The sequence below is a fragment of the Portunus trituberculatus genome, chromosome 26, assembly GCF_017591435.1.
Source record: "Portunus trituberculatus isolate SZX2019 chromosome 26, ASM1759143v1, whole genome shotgun sequence".
In the NCBI taxonomy this organism is placed as follows: Eukaryota; Metazoa; Arthropoda; class Malacostraca; order Decapoda; family Portunidae; genus Portunus; species Portunus trituberculatus.
In genome coordinates, this window is record NC_059280.1 from 728,738 (window position 1) to 746,458 (window position 17,721).

The window sequence follows — 17,721 nt, forward strand, 5'->3', positions numbered from 1 at the left end:
GTCCGTAATTTCCTGTAGTGATGTCGGTCTCATTGTGTTTCATTTGTTTCAGTGGTGACTTCTTATGTTTTATTGTAGTTGGACCCTCGTCATTCCACCTCCTTGTATCTTTCTCGGGTTTTCCACTCGTCTTACCACAAATCTCTGTTGCTGCTGTTACTAATATGTGTTTCATATCTTCCCACACCTCCTCTGTTGTTTCTGGCATTGCAAGCTGCCAGATCTGTACCTTTCCCTGAGCGTTTCTTCAAATTTGTTTCTAAACTCATTCATCTCTTCACCTTTCAGCTTCCAAATTTTAATCTTCCTCTGTCTGTCTTCTTTCCTTCTCTTCCTTCCACTTTTCATCCTAAAATCTGCTACTAATAGCCTATAGGTTGCCTCACCACCCCACGCTTCTCCACGCAGGTAACTCGTTTGTCTTCTTTTCTTACCAGGATGTAACCAATCTGTGTCATATATATATATATATATATATATATATATATATATATATATATATATATATATATATATATAGAGAGAGAGAGAGAGAGAGAGAGAGAGAGAGAGAGAGAGAGAGAGAGAGAGAGAGAGAGAGAGAGAATTACACTCTATTTTAAACAGATCAAGACAAAAAAGTAAAAAAGAAGAATAGTAAAAAAATAATAACTTTTTTTTATAACGTAAGAAACATTTTCATGGTTAAATGTTTCTTTTTCCATTTTCCACTCAGTGGTGAGTATTAATTTTCCAGTAAGCATCTTATCACAACTTTTGAGAAACATTCTTCATGCAGCTCCGGTACAGTCCAGTGGCAGAGGCTAAGTACAATATCATGTAATCTTGTGATCTTTATTTCCTGTGTTGTGGCAAGGATTACGACCTTCGAGACCAGTGTTGTGACGCCGCGGGACATGCCAATGAAACTGCCTCGCCACGCGCACGCACTAAGCCTGTGGCTGAGGCTGAGGCTGACACACACATACACACACACACACTGCCACAGGAGCCTATATCTTGTGTAAAATCATTGCCTCCTTGTTACTGCCACCCACATTACAGCTTATCCCTGAGAGAGAGAGAGAGTTGGGGATGGGATAGGGGCGGGTGGCCAGTGATATGCTAATGTGCTTCCAGCCGCCTTTAAACTATCGGCAGGATTAAACTTTTTTTTCCTTATGACATTCACACTGGCAGCCTTAAATACGCACTCGTGTTCAGCAAGCCATGCTTTGCATTACGGCACTGTCCTTACTGACTCCTTAGTGTTGTGCTTAGCTTATGGTGAACACATTATGGCAAGGCGACGAGGCGGCCTCTCCACCAATGCAGAGGTCACTTCCTGGCTGTGACGGCGTGGTGCAGCAGGTGGTGGCAGCAACAGCAACAGCAGCAGCAGCATGAACACAAGCGAGGCACACGTCAAGCGTCCACTCAACGCCTTCATGGTGTGGTCGTGTGTGCGACGCCGCCAGATCTCCGTGCAGCGGCCAGAGCTGCCCAGCTCAGAAGTCTCCAAGCTGCTTGGTAAGACGCCCGTCCCGCCCGCCTCGCCTCAATGTTGCATGGGCGTTCCTGCAACACTCACACCTCACGCAGGGGTCCCCGCCCCCCAGTGTGCGAGCAGTCCCCCTGTACCACGGCGGCAAAAAAAAAAAAAAAAATAGGTCTTAACTATAAGTGAAAAAAAGTAACTACAACATGTATTAATGAAATAATGACAGATAAATAAGTCAATAAATGTTCACTTCCTTGCCTGCCTGGCACAAGTTTGGCTGTGATCTGAACATGTGGTGACATCACACCTCACCACTGTTAAAAGCTGTTTGTAATTCAAGTAACGCGAGTTCTAAGGTGCATCTACGTTTGTGGTAACAGATCAACACCATTTATGTGGCACTGAGTAAGAGTGTGTAGTGTGTAGACGGCAGGCACTGTCACGACACTGACGCGCTGACATTACTGGGAGCACAGCGCCTCCCTCCCTCTCCTTCACCTGCAGGGGCGTGCACCACCACCTTCACCACCACCATTACCACTAGACAAGACAAACACGGGTAGTTTGGATGTTCCGTGCACCACTGAAAAATGCATCAGCGGCCAATGCTTAGTGCAGGCCACTCGGCACTCGCTACGCCACGTTGGTCCATACTGGGTTCCTGCACGCGGCTGAAACCTTTAAGTTGGTAACTTGTTGGTGTAGCGTGCACGTGGGCAGGAAGAGAAGAGAGAGTGTGGGGTCACTGTTGCGAGGACGCTCCATCTCCTGAGTGGAAATACGCCCAGCCTGTGTTGGAGTGGCAGGAGCCAGGAAGACAGTGTGGTGTGTGGTGTACGTGGAGAGGATGCTTGGTGACTACGCTCTGAGGGTATAGGGAGGGTAGCCACACTGGCCAACACTTCACACTTGCCAGATTAAAGTCTTTTGTTAGGAGGAAGCGTTCCGCCCTACATCAGGCAAGCCGCACGTCAGAGTAGAGGAGTAAGAGATGTAGGGTGTGTTTTTAGCGTGTGTTGCAGTGGCAGCATCACCAACATACCACACTCATGACTGGCTGTGAGTGTCTCGGCGAGGCAGGGAGGGCGGCAAGGGCAGGTGGAAGTTACCTAGAGATAACATGCGTGTGGGTGTGTGGGCGGCACTCTCTGGCCCTCCGCTCACACCTCACAACCGTCTCTACTAACTGTACTGTATGTGTGTGTTCCAGGCGCCGAGTGGGCAAACATGACCGACGCTGAGAAGAGTCCCTTCTTTACTGAGTCCAAGAGACTGAGGTGAGGCCATCTCTGTGTGTGTGTGTGTGTGTGTGTGTGTGTAGGATCTGTGTAAGCTTTCTCTTTTTTTTTTTAATCAAGGCAGCTTACATTGCCAACACTTGTGAGAACCCGTGCCATGTTTTTGTGATTCTTGCGTGTGGTCTTCCGTTTCATGCTAAACTTTCCTGTGGCGCTTTGCTGCACGTCTCTCTCTCTCTCTCTCTCTCTCTCTCTCTCTCTCTCTCTCTCTCTCTCTCTCTCTCTCTCTCTCTCTCACACACACACACACACACACACTTGGTACATGCAGGTGCCAAGTTACATGTTGTTCATTACGTCAACCAGGAGAGATATTGTCAATAACTCAAGTATCACAAAGTTAAAGGATCGGGACGACTTAAATTGTAAAAGGAAATATGCTTACATATCAATAAGTAAAAAAAAAAAAAAAAAAAAAAAAGCTCATAATTCTTCTTGGTAGTCACGCTGTATAGGGAAGTCAACAAGCAGAACAGCAATCCTCTCAGTGTAATCCTGCAGCTTATGTGGATTGGCTGACTGAGTGACTGACTCAATGTTTACCACTGGTGTCAAGGCTGGCCAGGGATCAGTTCAGTGTGGCACAGTGTTCAGTGTCTTCATTGGCTGCGCTGCTGTGAGGTGTTCTGCAATTCTCACTTGTTACTTGTAAGTGTTCGGCTCATGTGGAATGCCTTAGTCCTTCCCATTCGTTTTGTGGTAGTTTGGTGGTTAACTGAGTGAGATTGTGTGTGTGTGTGTGTGTGTGTGTGTGTGTGTGTGTGTGTGTGTGTGTCTAACGCGGCGCTCCTTCCCTCAGGCTGCTACACCTCAGGAAATACCCAAACTACAAGTACCGGCCCAGACGCAAAACCAGAAAGCCAGCCGACCACCCCAGCAGGTGAGGAAGAAGGCCGTGACAGGCGTCCGTGCAGCCCCAGGCCAGGCACGGCCCTGCAGTGGCTGCAAGGACAGCGTAAAGGTCAGGTTAGATGAGGTGACAATCCCTTGAGTACCAATCAACACTAACTCTTCCTCCCTCTTTTGCTTCCCTCCACAGACCGTCGGCACAGTTCCCCGTGCTTCAGAGCTTCAAGGAGGGATTCCTCCCCTTCCTGCCGACGACGCAGCACCCGCTGCGGCCGGTGCCGGACAGCGCCGCATGTCCCACTATGTACCCGCTGCGCTGGCCGCAGCTGGACGAGTTGAGCGGTTACCCAGCGGCGTTCTTGGAGTCCTTCCCCACACAACAGTGGAGCGCGTCCCTCCATCTCCCTGCACCTCAGCTAATACCGACCTCCTCCTCATCCTCCTCCTCTTCGCATAACCTTCCGTCTGACCTCAACCCAAGAGACACGCCTGGCATCTTCAGGCCGTGGGAGTCAGAGAAGAAAGAAGTGAGCGAGAATCACCACGCGGCCGCCGGCCAGTGAGCGCTGAGCGGCGCCTGAGTGACAGTGAGGCTGCGGCGCCGGCAAGGTGGCAAGGTGGCAAGGTGCGAGGTGGAGGCAGCTGTGGTGGGCGGCAGAGCCTGAGCCGTTCGCTATTTGGCGTCTGGTCAGCGCCGTGCAGGCTGGCCATTCCTCCCTGTGTCACGCCTTCATTCCGTGGCCCTTGTAATGCCCTCTTGATAAAAAATAATATTGACTATCTGTAGATAATAAAATCAGATAAATAGATGAAGTAGTAATAATTAATTAATAATAACAACAATGACAACAATAGTGTCTTTATTTGTTCCTTTCTGTTTTGTTTACATAATTATTCCGTTTTATTATTTTTTTTTTCCATTCATAAATCAGGTTTTCGTTTTCTTTTTTTCACCTAAATAGTTCGCATTATCATGATCTTGTTCCACCTCCATGGTAGATAACATTCTCTCTCTCTCTCTCTCTCTCTCTCTCTCTCTCTCTCTCTCTCTCTCTCTCTCTCTCTCTCTCTCTCTCTCTCTTGGAATGGTAGTCTGGTTATCATTTCCCTGCACTAGTTCCTCGTCAGTCACTGCACATTCCACACTGCGGCACTGCCTCCCACCAGCCAGCATGGACACACGCACTGCCAGGATCGGTGCACCTCACACCCTGGCCACTCAAATCAATACTAAGTCAATAAGAGAAATAAGCATTCCTCAACTCCACTCATTTTATTAGTCTAAGGGCAGTGACCAAGCGAGAGAGAGAGAGAGAGAGAGAGAGAGAGAGAGGGCGAGTGTTGTAGGGACGCCCATGCAAGACCAAAAGTGTGGCAACGTGGCGGGACGGGACGGGCATCTTGGAGCAACACAGGTACGCCACCACACCATGGAGGCGTTGAAGGCACGCTTGATGTGCGCCTCGCCCGTACTCACGCTGTTGTTGCTGCTGCTGCTGCTGCTGGCGCTGGCACACCTACTGCACCGCGTCGTCAGGAAGTGACACGGGCGCCTGCAGTGCATGGTGGCCACAGATTTACCACATATTGCCCATAATGCCGCGTACACACTTACTGTCACGTCAACATCCGAGGAACCAAGAGTGGATTTTCGAAGTATGCAAAAATTGAGAATATTTCTATAAGAACATTAGTGGTGGCTTGAAACAGATTAGCATTCTCTTCTCTCCCCTTCCCTGAGATGACCATCCAGGCTGCGGCATGTGGTGCGTAGCCTACGTATGTTACTGAGGCATTAATATGCACCATTAGTTGCAAGCTAAGTGGCAGCGTACTGCTTGCTGGCCGGCATGCATGGGACAAGTAAGTGGTGGCGTAAGGGTTACCGCGCAGCTGCCTGCCAGGACTAGCTTGAACAGCCCTCAGCTGGTGTATGTACTGTATTACCTACATGGTAGTTTCCTGTGGTAGCCGTCATAAACACATAGCTTTCTCACATAGACTGTTTTCAGAGGCCACAAAAATAACTAGCTAGGTTCTCTTAGAGTGTTTCTCCTGCTGATAACAAAGAAATTCTGCCACTCTGAAAAAGAAAAAAAACAAATGTCATCTCAAGTATAGACTTTTGAAAGTGGTGTAAGTGCAAAAGTGTTTAGCACAACAACAACAGCACAGTCCCAACTCCCCAAGTCAGAGGAGCAATTCCACAGTCAACTTTGATTTCATAACTGCCCTCCTACGGTTGTTATGCTTCTCTTTGCAACTTTATCTCAAGTTTCCTTTCCGACCGTTCTATTGCTGCTGTGGTAGACGGCCACTGTTCTTCTCCTAAATCTATTAATAGTGGTGTTCCTCAGGGTTCTGTCCTGTCACCCACTCTCTCTATTATTCATTAATGATCTTAACCAAACTTCTTGCCCTATCCACTCCTACGCTGATGATACCACCCTACATCTTTCCACGTCCTTTCAGAGACGACCAACCCTTCAGGAAGTCAACAGATCACGCAGGGACGCCACAGAACGCCTGACTTCTGATCTTTCTAAGATTTCCGATTGGGGCAGAGAAAACTTAGTAGTTTTCAATGCCTCAAAAACTCAATTCCTCCATCTATCAACTCAACACAACCTTCCAGACAACTATACCCTCATCTTCAATGACATTCAACTGTCTTCCTCTTCCACACTGAATATCCTCGGTCTGTCCTTTACTCATAATCTTAACTGCAAACTTCACATCTCATCTCTTGCTAAAACAGCTTCTATGAAGTTAGGTGTTCTGAGGCGTCTCTGCCAATTTTTCTCGCCCCTCCAACTGCTAACTCTGTACAAGGGCCTTATCCGCCCCTGTATGGAGTACTCTTGGCATGTTTGTGGGGATTCCAGTCACACAGTTTTATTAGATAGGATGGAATCAAAAGCTTTTCGTGTCATCAACTCCCCTCCTCTGACTGACTGTCTTCAGCCTCTTTCTCACCAGAATGTTGCATCTCTTGCTATCTTTTATCGCTATTTTCATGCTAACTGCTCTACTGATCTTGCTAACTGCATGCCTCCTCTCCTCCCTCCTCCCCCACCCTTGCTGCACAAAGCTTTCTTCTTCCTCTCATCCCTATTTTGTCCAACCTTCTAATATAAGAGTTAATCAGTACTCTCAATCCTTCACACCTTTCACTGATAAACTCTGGAACTCCCTGCCTGCTTCTTTATTTCCATCTTCCTACGACTTAACATCTTTTAAGAGGGAGGTATCAAGACATTTGCTCCCTAATTTTGGCTAACTCTGTACTTATCCTTTAGAGAATCAGCACCCAAGTGTTTTTTTTTTTTTTCTTCTTTATTATCGTGTTACCCTTAGCTGGCCTTCTCCCCTGCATAAAGAAAAGGAAAAAGCACTTGTCAGCACCCAGTGATACTATAGGAGACGGGCGGGTTAGGCCGCGCGTCGCAGTAGACAGCGAATGCTGAGTGTTGACTGTTGAGGTGCGGGCACATAGCATTGCATCAAGCGGGTGTTGACGGGAGGTCACTCACTCGTTAAGAGGATTAAATGAGTTGAAAGTAAGTAACTACTTGTCCTTAAAAAATAAAATAAATAGTAAAAAAGAGCAAGGTCATTTGGTGAATTAGGGATGGAAAAACAAGCCAAGTGGAAATGAAGATGAGTCACGAGACATGTCTTGAGGCAGATCCTGTGAGCGAGGAGGCGTCTCCTTAACATCTTTATGTATGTACAACAAATAATAACCTGCCTTACACAACTTCCAACAGTTGTTACCAGGCAATGCTACACCGTGTATTGTAGTTACTTGTACCCAAGAAAAAGCTGCAACCTTCCCATGAATCATGATACCATTTCTTGGCGGGAGCATCACGCGATAGGTCCCACCATACAGCTGCTACACACGCCGCCCTCTACTAAGCTGCTTGACTGGGCACTGCGGCGCGACTGGCGGGCTGGTGGCTGTCACGTATTTCATGATTTTCCTTGCCGAACATTTAATTACAACTGAGCCAGCTCGCCTTCACAAAGAACTTCAATTCGACTTATCGAAACTAAAAATAAATCTACGTGACAAGACGCAATAAACTGTGATTATCGGCGGAAATGTTAGCTGAGCTGCCCCGCCAGCCCGCCAATCCCTCACTCACCATGCTTTCCCTTCTCCCCTCTCCTCGCTTGCTACAAGTGGCACTAATTGTGACTCCAGTCTGCCCCTGGACTGTGGTTCACTTCCATTTCGAAACACTTCTGACTCGCCTCTCCAATACTTCCAAAATGGCTCTACTTCAATGTACGCAAACCTATTATTGTTAGTTTTGTTTCTAGTGGTAGATTATCAAGATTCCTGTCTTGAAAACACTCTAGCTAAAGTGACTCAAGGGTTTTTATGAGTTTTTAGGCAAACAACTAACAAGATTTCAGCATTCAAAAGGCTCTGTGATTGAAGAGACACGGGTTTTCTCATTTTCTTTTTCCATTTTAGTGGCAGATTGCAATAGTTCACCCTGAAGCGTTACACGAGTTTTCAAGGGTGTTTTAACTGTTTTTACGGTTCTAGTGACAAGTTAACAAGATTTCTACAATTGAAAGCTTCTAGTCTAGGTAAAGTAACATGGGTTTTCAATGTGACCGATAATAATAAATGGAAGAAATAATTGATTATCAGGTGAAAGGAAGGTAAGATAGACGGAAAAAGAAAAGTAATATATATTGAATAGATTACAGGAAGAAAAGGAAGGAGAGAAAATAAATATCGGTGGAAGGAAGAAGAGAATAAGGAAAACTGAGGAAAAGGAAGAAGAGAAAAATATAAATCGGTGGAAAGAACGAGAGAATAAGGAAAACTGAGGAAATGGAAGAAGAGAACAATAAATATCGGTGGAGGGAAGGAGAGAATAAGGAAAACTGAACTGGTGTTGACGAAGTATGACTATATATTAACACTTGCTGAATGACACTGTAATATAACGAAATATGTTCTATTATTAGCCAGTATGGAGCAAGAGGAGGCTACGATCTATGGAGCATGAATTTGTCCCTTGCTCTGCCCCGCCTCGCTCCTCATAGCCCGTCATGTCAGGCAACGCTCCATCTGGTCACTTCATATCCGTCCCACTTCACCAGCAGTACAAAGGCCAGCTGGAACTGCCCTTGTTAGACTATAGCTATGGTCTGTATTATATAACGCCTTGGTGGTCTGAGGCAATCAAGTCTCTAACAAGCTATAAAACAATGTTACAAGTCTCATGATTGTAGCGATAACATTCTGTACAGAGATTAAAAAAAAAAAAAAAACATAGGCTATACATTATATACGACACGTCTATCAAATGTTAATCCCTTTACTCCTTCAAAATACACTAAACATGTATACGATCTCTTCCAAGTCACTCGAAGTCTCATGATTCTAGCGATTAATATTCTGCCTTTAGATGAAAAACACTCATTACAACACGTTTATCACATATTAATTCCTTTACTCTTTCAAAATATACGCATCTCTTTCAGGTCACTCGAAGTCTCATGATTCTATCCATCAACATTCTGCTTTAAGATGAAAACCACCCATTATAACACGTCTATACTAATCCTCTTGAAAATATACGAGTAGCGTCTTAACCCGCGGCAGGGATGGCTCTCAACCCCCCTGTGGCCCTTCTTCGATAGTTCTTCCCTGCACCACAAAACACATTCCTCTTTCGTGCAGTTTGTCACAATAAGGTGTCAGCAAATAAATAAAGCTGTTTCCTCATTACTTGTAGCAGAAAACGGGCTGGGGAAGTGTGGAATCTGCTGTAAGGTGTGGGCTCCCCGAACTGACTCGCTCTTTCCCCTAATTCAAATGTCTTTCCTCACTATTCTAACTATTATTCACTTCTCTGCCTCACCTCCACCACTTTAAAAGGCTATAGTTGAATTGATACGAGTTTTTAATGTATTTTTTTAAGTTTCTAGAGACAGATTGACTAGATTTCTGTGTTATTAATTGGAGAAACACTGTGGGAAAACCCTGCTTGTCATCTCTGGCCGTGGAAAAGACATGGTGAGAGAGCAAGGCATTTCTGAGTAGGCTATACTAGAGCACTATCTTGTCTACGAGGAAACTAGAACTCATTATATTGGCACATTTATCCCCAGCAGTGTAGGAAGTGCGATTAATAACATGTGCGGCACTGTTTATGAATTAACAATATCAGTGTAGCTCCCATGCTGGTGACCATAGACTGATCGAGTTGCCACCATTATCTAATCAACCCATGAACGTACAGTTACTTTTTTTTTTTTTTAATGTAGGGAAGAGGGCCAGTCAAGGGCAAAAAAAAAAAAAAACGAAAAGATAAAAAAAAAAGGCCTAATTGAGTGTTGGCTCTCTAAAAAGTGGAAAAGCGTCAGGGAGTAAGTGCCTCGAGACCTCCCTCTTAATAGAACCACTTCGCTCTCTCATTGTCATATTCAAAGCCTACAAAAAAAGGACCAATTAACCAGATTGTGTATATTGTTAACCCCTTCAGTACTGGGACGCTTTTTTACCTTGAGTTTAGCGTATGATTAGAAGATTTTATTGACATTAGGAAGTAACTATGGAGATCAGAAGATTAATGGTTAGAACCTTCAATATTTTAATCCCCGCATAAGGACCAATTAACCAGATTATATTGTTAACCCCTTCAGTACTGGGACGCTTTTTTTACCTTGAGTTATATGATTAGATGATTTTATGTATATCAGGAAGGAACTATGGAGATCAGAAGATTAATGATAAGTGGAATGAATATGGAAACTTGTACAGAAGAGGTTAAACATGAGGAAAAAATTCGTAGTTAATCTGTCATCATAAAACCCCACCATGAGAATTTTCATAGGCCACAGAATTTCTCCTGTCAGTTATATAGTTATTGTATTTGCATAAACAATGAAATACAATACAGGAGGGTGATATGGACCTTGTTAACCCCTTTAGCACCATGACGCGTTTTTACATTCATTCTGCTTACTATTTGGTGATTCTAGACAGCTTCAGAAACTTATATGGAGGATTTAAATAATTAAGACAGTGGCCATTAACCTTCTGGCATCCATAGACCCTAATGTTAATAAAATCGTACAGAAATCTCAAGGTAAAAATGTGTCCCAGTACTGAAAGGGAGGGTAAAGTATCAGAAATATAAAAATAAAGAACATACATATCAGGAATACAAATAAATTAATAGATAGATAGATAAAAACCTTATGTAAGTTAGAATAGTGAGTTTTAAGCTTAGCAAGTTGGCATCACTGTTCTGTTAGGAAGATAGACACAGCACAGGCCCACAGCGAAGACAGCAGACAGCCCTTTAGCCTTACTTCTACTACTACTACTGCTACTACTACTATTAACATGCAGGCCCTAAGGAGTGTGTCAGCAGCAGGCCCAGGGGTGCTGACGTGCTGCCTTCGGTGAGTGCTGAGTACCCTGACGGAGGTGACTGCTGCCTCCTCACCGGCCGGCATGGGGCTTGATTAATTTCTTTGTTTATTCCCCCCATGGTCTGTTCCCCTTGTGTTGTAGCCCTGTTTATATTCCCCCAGGGGCTTGTTCTTATCCCCGGTGGACTGCTGAGTTAGGCAGAAATTTGTATCAAGGTTTATTTAATTGTTTGCTAGTTTGCTGTGACGATCAAACTCATTCTCTCTCTCTCTCTCTCTCTGGGAAGTTTCAGTCTGTTTTTGTATTAATCTTTTTGTTTTTTCATTGCACATAATTAATTTCTGTAAGTTTGGAGGAGTGATAGGGTGCAAAATATATTAAAAACTTGTGATTTGCCGGTCAATTTACAGTTTGAACCAATATACTTTAAAGAGTTTATTATATTTGTCTTGTGTACATGGATTAACAGAAAAAAAATGAGTTTACCACGACAAATAGCCCTTTGTAAGCTGTAGATAACTTTATGGGCAATAGAATGAATTTACAGATAAAAAGATAACTATATTCTGCATGAAAAGAGAGAGAGAAAGAAAGGTCCATTTATGTGAAACGCATTGTGTAATTACATCTGTACATACACTTATTTTGTCATATATAAAAGTATCTTAGATTTCTTTTTCAGTATGTCTAAGGAGCTTTCCTCCTGGGAAAGCGGGGTTTTAGGTATAGGGAAACTTAACCTAACCTAACTTAACCTTAATTCTGTCGTGAAGTTATTATTAATGTCCGATAGGGTGAAATGGGGTTAGAAATATTTATACCTAACCTAACTTAACCTTAATTCTGTCGTGAAGTTATTATTAATTTCAATAGGGTGAAATGGGGTTAGAAATACAAAGAACTAACCTTCCTTAACCTAACCTAACCTAAATTCTGCCCCGTAGTTATTAATTTCTGATAAGGTGAAATAGGGCTAGAAATGCTTATACCTAACCTAACCTAGCTTAAATTATGTCCTTAAGTTATTATTAATTTTCGATAGGGTAAAATGGGGTTAGGAATGCTTATAGAAGTAACCTAACCTTACCTAACCTAAGCTAACCTAAATTAACCTTACGTAACCTATATAAATTCTGTCGTGAAGTTATTTTTAATTTTCAATAGAGTGAAAGGGTTAGGAATGCTTATAGAAGTAACCTTACCTAACTTAACCTAACCTTACCGAACCGAACCTAACCTAACCTAACCTAACCTTACCTAATCTAACCTAACCTAACCTAACCTATATAAATTCTGTCGTGAAGTTATTTTTAATTTTCGATAGGGTGAAAGGGTTAGGAATGCTTATAGAAGTAACCTAACCTAACCTTACCTAACCTTACCTTACCTAACCTAACCTAACCTAACCTATATAAATTCTGTCGTGAAGTTATTATTAGGAATGCTTATAGAAGAGCTTCACTTTTTACTCTTCTTTGATATTCTCGTCTCTTATTTTTACTTTTTCACTCCTGTACATAATTCTTTCTTTTTTCTTCCTATCTCTTTTTATTTTCTTTATACCCTTGCACATTATTCTCTCTCTCTCTCTCTCTCTCTCTCTCTCTCTCTCTCTCTCTCTCTCTCTCTCTCTCTCTCTCTCTCTCTCTCTCTCTCTCTCTCATGCCTGACCTGTTTATGGTGCCAACAGACAGGCGGTATGGAGGGGAGCGAGTGCCGGACAGCAGCTGCGGTGGAGGAGTGCCGAGGCTCTGAGTGTGCCGGCAGCAGATGGGGTGCCTAAGGTAAGGTGCCGCTGAGATATTGCTGAGTGGCTGGCCTTGTTGTCATAGTCTGTTAGTTTTCGTAAAGCTATTGATGATGATGATGATGATGATAATAATAATGATAATAAGTACAAGGTGTGGCTGAGATTGCTTAGTTGACTTAAAAGTGTGAAGAGAAAGTTCGTTGAGGCTTTTCCACTTTAATAAATGAATGAATAAAGTTAATAATTTGATTTTAGGCACTACATACACACACACATTGACTCGGAAGTATGTTAAGGTTGCTGATTTTTTTTTTTTTTTTTTTTTTTTTTTCTCTCCACTATGTTTAATTTTTATGATATTTTTTTGTTACCCTGGTTCTGTTGCACGATTGGTTATAGAAATGGACTACTGCTGTGTGTGTGTGTGTGTGTGTATTTACCTAGTTGTAGTTTTACAGGGCCTGGGCTTTACGCTGGTGTGGCCCTGTCTCCATATCTACACTTATCCAATTTTTCTTTCAAACTATGCACACCACTTCCTCACTCAAACTGTTCCACGTCTCAACACATCTTTGCGGGAAACTATATTTTTTAACATCTCTCAGACATCTTCCTTTCCTCAGTTTTTTTACTATGCAATCTTGTGCTTCGAATGTCATATTCTTCTCTCAGGATCAGTTTCTCATTATCCACTTTGTGTGTGTGTGTGTGTGTGTGTGTGTGTGTGTGTACTTATGTGTGTGTGCGTACTTCAAACTTCCAAATCTCCACCATGGCAGGTTTACCCGGAGAAGATTCAGAACATTGTGACGGACATTTCCAAACTCACCCTTATAGAAGTGGCTGACCTTAATGAACTCCTGAAGAAGACCCTGAACATCCCTGACGCCCCGGTCATGGCCTTCGGGGCTCCCATGGGCGCCCCTGCTGCTGCCAAGGTCTGTGTCTGCCTGTCCGTCTGCACGTATGTGTGTGGATGTGTCAAGTATGTGTATGTGTGTGTGTACGTGTCACTAGATACTTTAATGTGTATTTTGTGTTGTCAGGGCTGGAGGAGGTGTAGGGTAGGGCCTCATTGTGTAGGGGGGGGGGTGCTGTGTGGCCTTGCTGTGGTGTCAGAGCTGGAGGAAGTGGCGGGTAAAGGACAGTCTCATTGTGAAGGGGTAGGAGTGGTGGTGGTGGTTCCCTAGTGTTTGAGATTAAGTGTGGTAGTGTGGTGTGGTAGTGGTGTGGTGTGGTGTGGTGTGGTGTGTGATGGTTCCCTAGTGTTTGAGATTAAGTGTGGTGGTGGTGGTGTGGTGTGGTATGGTGTATGGTGTGGTGTGGTGTGGTTGCCTAATGTTCTTACTTCTCTGCGTTGCCACAGGATGCAGAGGTGAGCCAGTATTTATTTTATATTTTGCCATTGTCGTCATTGTTAAGTGTTGCATCTGCCTCCCAACACTGCTTTACATTATTATCACTGTTTAAATCTCAATACATTATTATTATTATTTCTTACATCATTATTATCATTGTTTAAAATCTCATTACATCATTATTATCATTGTTTAAAATCTCATTACATTATTATTATCATTATTTTGTCTTGCATTACATTATCATTGTTTAAATCTCATTACATTATTATTATTATTTCTTACATCATTATTATCATTGTTTAAATCTCATTACATCATTATTATCATTGTTTAAAATCTCATTACATTATTATTATCATTATTTTGTCTTGCATTACATTATCATTGTTTAAATCTCATTACATTATTATTATTATTTCTTACATCATTATTATCATTGTTTAAAATCTCATTACATCATTATTATCATTGTTTAAAATCTCATTACATTATTATTATCATTATTTTGTCTTGCATTACATTATCATTGTTTAAATCTCATTACATTATTATTATTATTTTGTACATCATTATTATCATTGTTTAAATCTCATTGCATCATTATTATCATTGTTTTTACTCATTTATTTATATTTTGCATTAGTTATATGACAAAAGGTGGCTGTGTGTATCATTTTTATTATCACATTATTATTATTATTATTATTGTTTTCCTTGCATTACATTATTATTACTACTGTTTTTGTTGCATTTCTTTGAGTTAAGATGCTAAAGTTTGATTGTTTTGAAAGATATGCATGAATAGTGTTGTCCCATACATTATTATGGTTTTCTTACTCCTCCTCCACTTTACCATCATGAAAGGTGCATGGTTTGAAATACAGGTAACTCTTGATTTACGCGTATTTAATTTACACATTTTTATTTATTGATTTATTTTTATACCATGAATTTCTAGGCTAAAGGGGATATTTTTTTTAGGGTCCCTATCTCAAACCCCACCCGCTAGGAAACCGTTGCCCCGAGTGAGAAAGCCCAACCTACACTCAGACCGTGTTAATACGCAGCTGAAAAAAATATTATAATTAGATTTGCGCGATCGGTTTGCTTCTACACGATTTGGCCTGCATCCCGCATTCCCCTATTATCTAGTGTTGCTTAGGACAATTACAAGTTTGTTTTACCCCAATTTTGAAATACGCAATGCCTCTTGGAATGCATCTATCGCGTAAATCCAGAGTTACGGGAATAAGGATAAGATGGTGTTTTGTTTATCAATATGAGCTGTGACATTTTCTTCTGTTTTATTGTCTGTCGTTCTTGTTGATTCTGGACTTTAACCCCACAGCAACACAATGCACCAGCTTTTACCCTTTGACAACCCACAGCAACAATAATGCACCAGCCTTTACCCTTTGACAACCCACAGCAACACAATGCACCAGTCTTTACCCTTTGACAACCCACAGCAACACAAATGCACCAGTCTTTACCCTTTGACAACCCACAGCAACACAATGCACCAGTCTTTACCCTTTGACAACCCACAGCAACACAATGCACCAGCCTTTACCCTTTGACAACCCACAGCAACACAATACATCAACATTTACCCCTTTGAGAACCTTTAAGAACACAAATGCATGTCTTTACCCTTTGAAAACACACAGCAACACAATCTTTACCCTTTGAAAACACACAGCAACACAATCTTTACCCTTTGAAAACACACAGCAACACAATCTTTATCCCTTGAAAACACACAGCAACACAATCTTTACCCTTTGAAAATCCACAGCAACACAATCTTTATCCCTTGAAAACCCACAGCAACACAATCTTTACCCTTTGAAAACCCACAGCAACACAATACATTAACATTTACCCTTTGAGAACCTTTAAGAACACAATACACCAATTTTACCCTTGAAAATTGGTTTGCTATAAGGTGTCCCCTCTCGGCCCCACAGGAGGAGGAGGAGGAGGAGGCCGCTGCCCCCGCCAAGGTACAGACAAGCTTCACTCTCAAGATGAATAAATTTGATGAGACTAAAAAGGTTGCTCTCATCAAGGAGGTCAAGGCAAAGCTGGAAGGCTTCAATCTGGTGCAGGTGTGTATTTACCTAGTTGTAGTTTTACAGGGCCTGGGCTTTATGCTCGTGTGGCCCCGTCTCCATATCTACACTTATCCAATCTTACTTTAAAAGTGTGCACACTCGTTGCAGACGTAGTACTACTTCTTCATTTAAACTGTTCCACGTCTCAATACATCTCTGCGGGAAACTATATTTTTTAACATCTCTCAGACATCTTCCTTTTCTCAGCTTTTTACTATGCGATCTTGTGCTTCGAATGTCATATTCTTCTCTCAGGATTAGTTTCTCATTATCCACTTGGTCCATTCCGTTGATCAATTTCTAAACTTGTATCAGGTCTCCTCTCTCCTTCTTTGTTCCAGGGTTGGTAGATCCATAGCCTTTAGTCTCTCCTCATATGTCATCCCTTCAAATTCTGGAACCATTCTTGTAGCCATTTTTGTAGCCTCTCCAATTTCTTATGTGTTTCTTTTATGAGGGGTCCACACTACTCCTGCATATTCCAATCTGGGTCTTATTATAGTACTTATCAATTTCTTCATCATTTCTTTGTCCATGTGGTGAAATGCTACTCCAATATTCCTTAGCAAATTATATGTTTCTCTAAAAATTCTATCAATATGGCTTACTGGTTGATTGTTTTCTTCCATCGTCACTCCTAAGTCCTTTTCCTTTTTGACTTTCTCCAGTTCTACTCCATCTCCCATCTTATAGATTCCCACAGGTCGTCTTTCACTCTTTCCCATTTCCATGACATGGCTTTTGTTCACATTGAATTCCATTTCCCACTTTTTGCTCCATTCCCAGATCTTATTTAGGTCTTCTTGCAGTATTTCACAATCCTCCTTTTGCTTTATAACTCTGTGTGTGTGTGTGTGTGTGTGTGTGTGTGTGTGTGTAATAATAATAATAATAATAATAAACGGTTTATTAGTTAGGCAATGTAAAAAATTACTCTGAAAATGTACAGGGGGGGGGACATTACCACAATGAACTAAAAATGCTTAACCTAACTATGGATAAACTTAACCTAGAATTAACTTATTTATTTAAGGCTCGCACAATAGTGGGCACCGCGCTAAGTGTGTCTCTCTCTCTCTCTCTCTCTCTCTCTCTCTCTCTCTCTCTCTCTCTCTCTCTCTCTCTCTCTCTCTCTCTCTCTCTCTCTCTCTCTCTCTCTCTCTCTCATTGTCACTCACTCGCTCTCTGTCTCCCTCAGGCCAAGAAGTTTGTAGAGAGCTGTCCTTGTGTGGTGAAGAGCGACATACCCAAGGATGAGGCTGAGGCCCTGCTGGAGGCTTTCAAGGCTGTTGGGGCTGAGTGTGTTATAGAGTAGACACACACACACACACACAAACTTTTTTTTTTTTTACATATGTATACTGTAATGTATAAATGTACTCTTACGACACACACACACACGCACACTCCTTTTGGCATTTTCCTAGAATCAGAGGTTATTCCTATGTACGAGTC

The 17,721-nt window shown here is 42.3% G+C and overlaps 2 protein-coding genes across 5 annotated transcripts; both read left to right on the forward strand.

Moving 5' to 3' along the window:
* Positions 1–549: 549 nt before the first annotated feature.
* Positions 550–4,469, forward strand: LOC123509105 (sex-determining region Y protein-like). Its single transcript, XM_045263245.1, has 4 exons — positions 550–1,509; positions 2,691–2,757; positions 3,578–3,658; positions 3,818–4,469. Exons 1-4 carry the CDS (start codon positions 1,383–1,385, stop codon positions 4,188–4,190), a joined length of 648 nt encoding a protein of 215 aa, XP_045119180.1. The 5' UTR covers positions 550–1,382; the 3' UTR covers positions 4,191–4,469.
* Positions 4,470–10,897: 6,428 nt separating this feature from the next.
* Positions 10,898–17,616, forward strand: LOC123509109 (39S ribosomal protein L12, mitochondrial-like). Of its 4 annotated transcripts, none has more exons than XM_045263252.1 (6): positions 10,898–11,067; positions 12,729–12,822; positions 13,568–13,726; positions 14,155–14,163; positions 16,120–16,260; positions 17,465–17,616. In XM_045263252.1, the coding sequence occupies exons 1-6, from the start codon at positions 11,009–11,011 to the stop codon at positions 17,579–17,581; spliced, it is 579 nt and encodes a 192-aa protein (XP_045119187.1). In that variant the 5' UTR covers positions 10,898–11,008; the 3' UTR covers positions 17,582–17,616. The 4 variants fall into 4 exon arrangements, with proteins under 4 accessions (XP_045119187.1, XP_045119188.1, XP_045119190.1 ...); XM_045263253.1 differs by having other exon boundaries at positions 16,123–16,260; XM_045263255.1 differs by lacking the exon at positions 14,155–14,163 and having other exon boundaries at positions 16,123–16,260.
* The last annotated feature ends 105 nt before the right edge of the window (positions 17,617–17,721 follow it).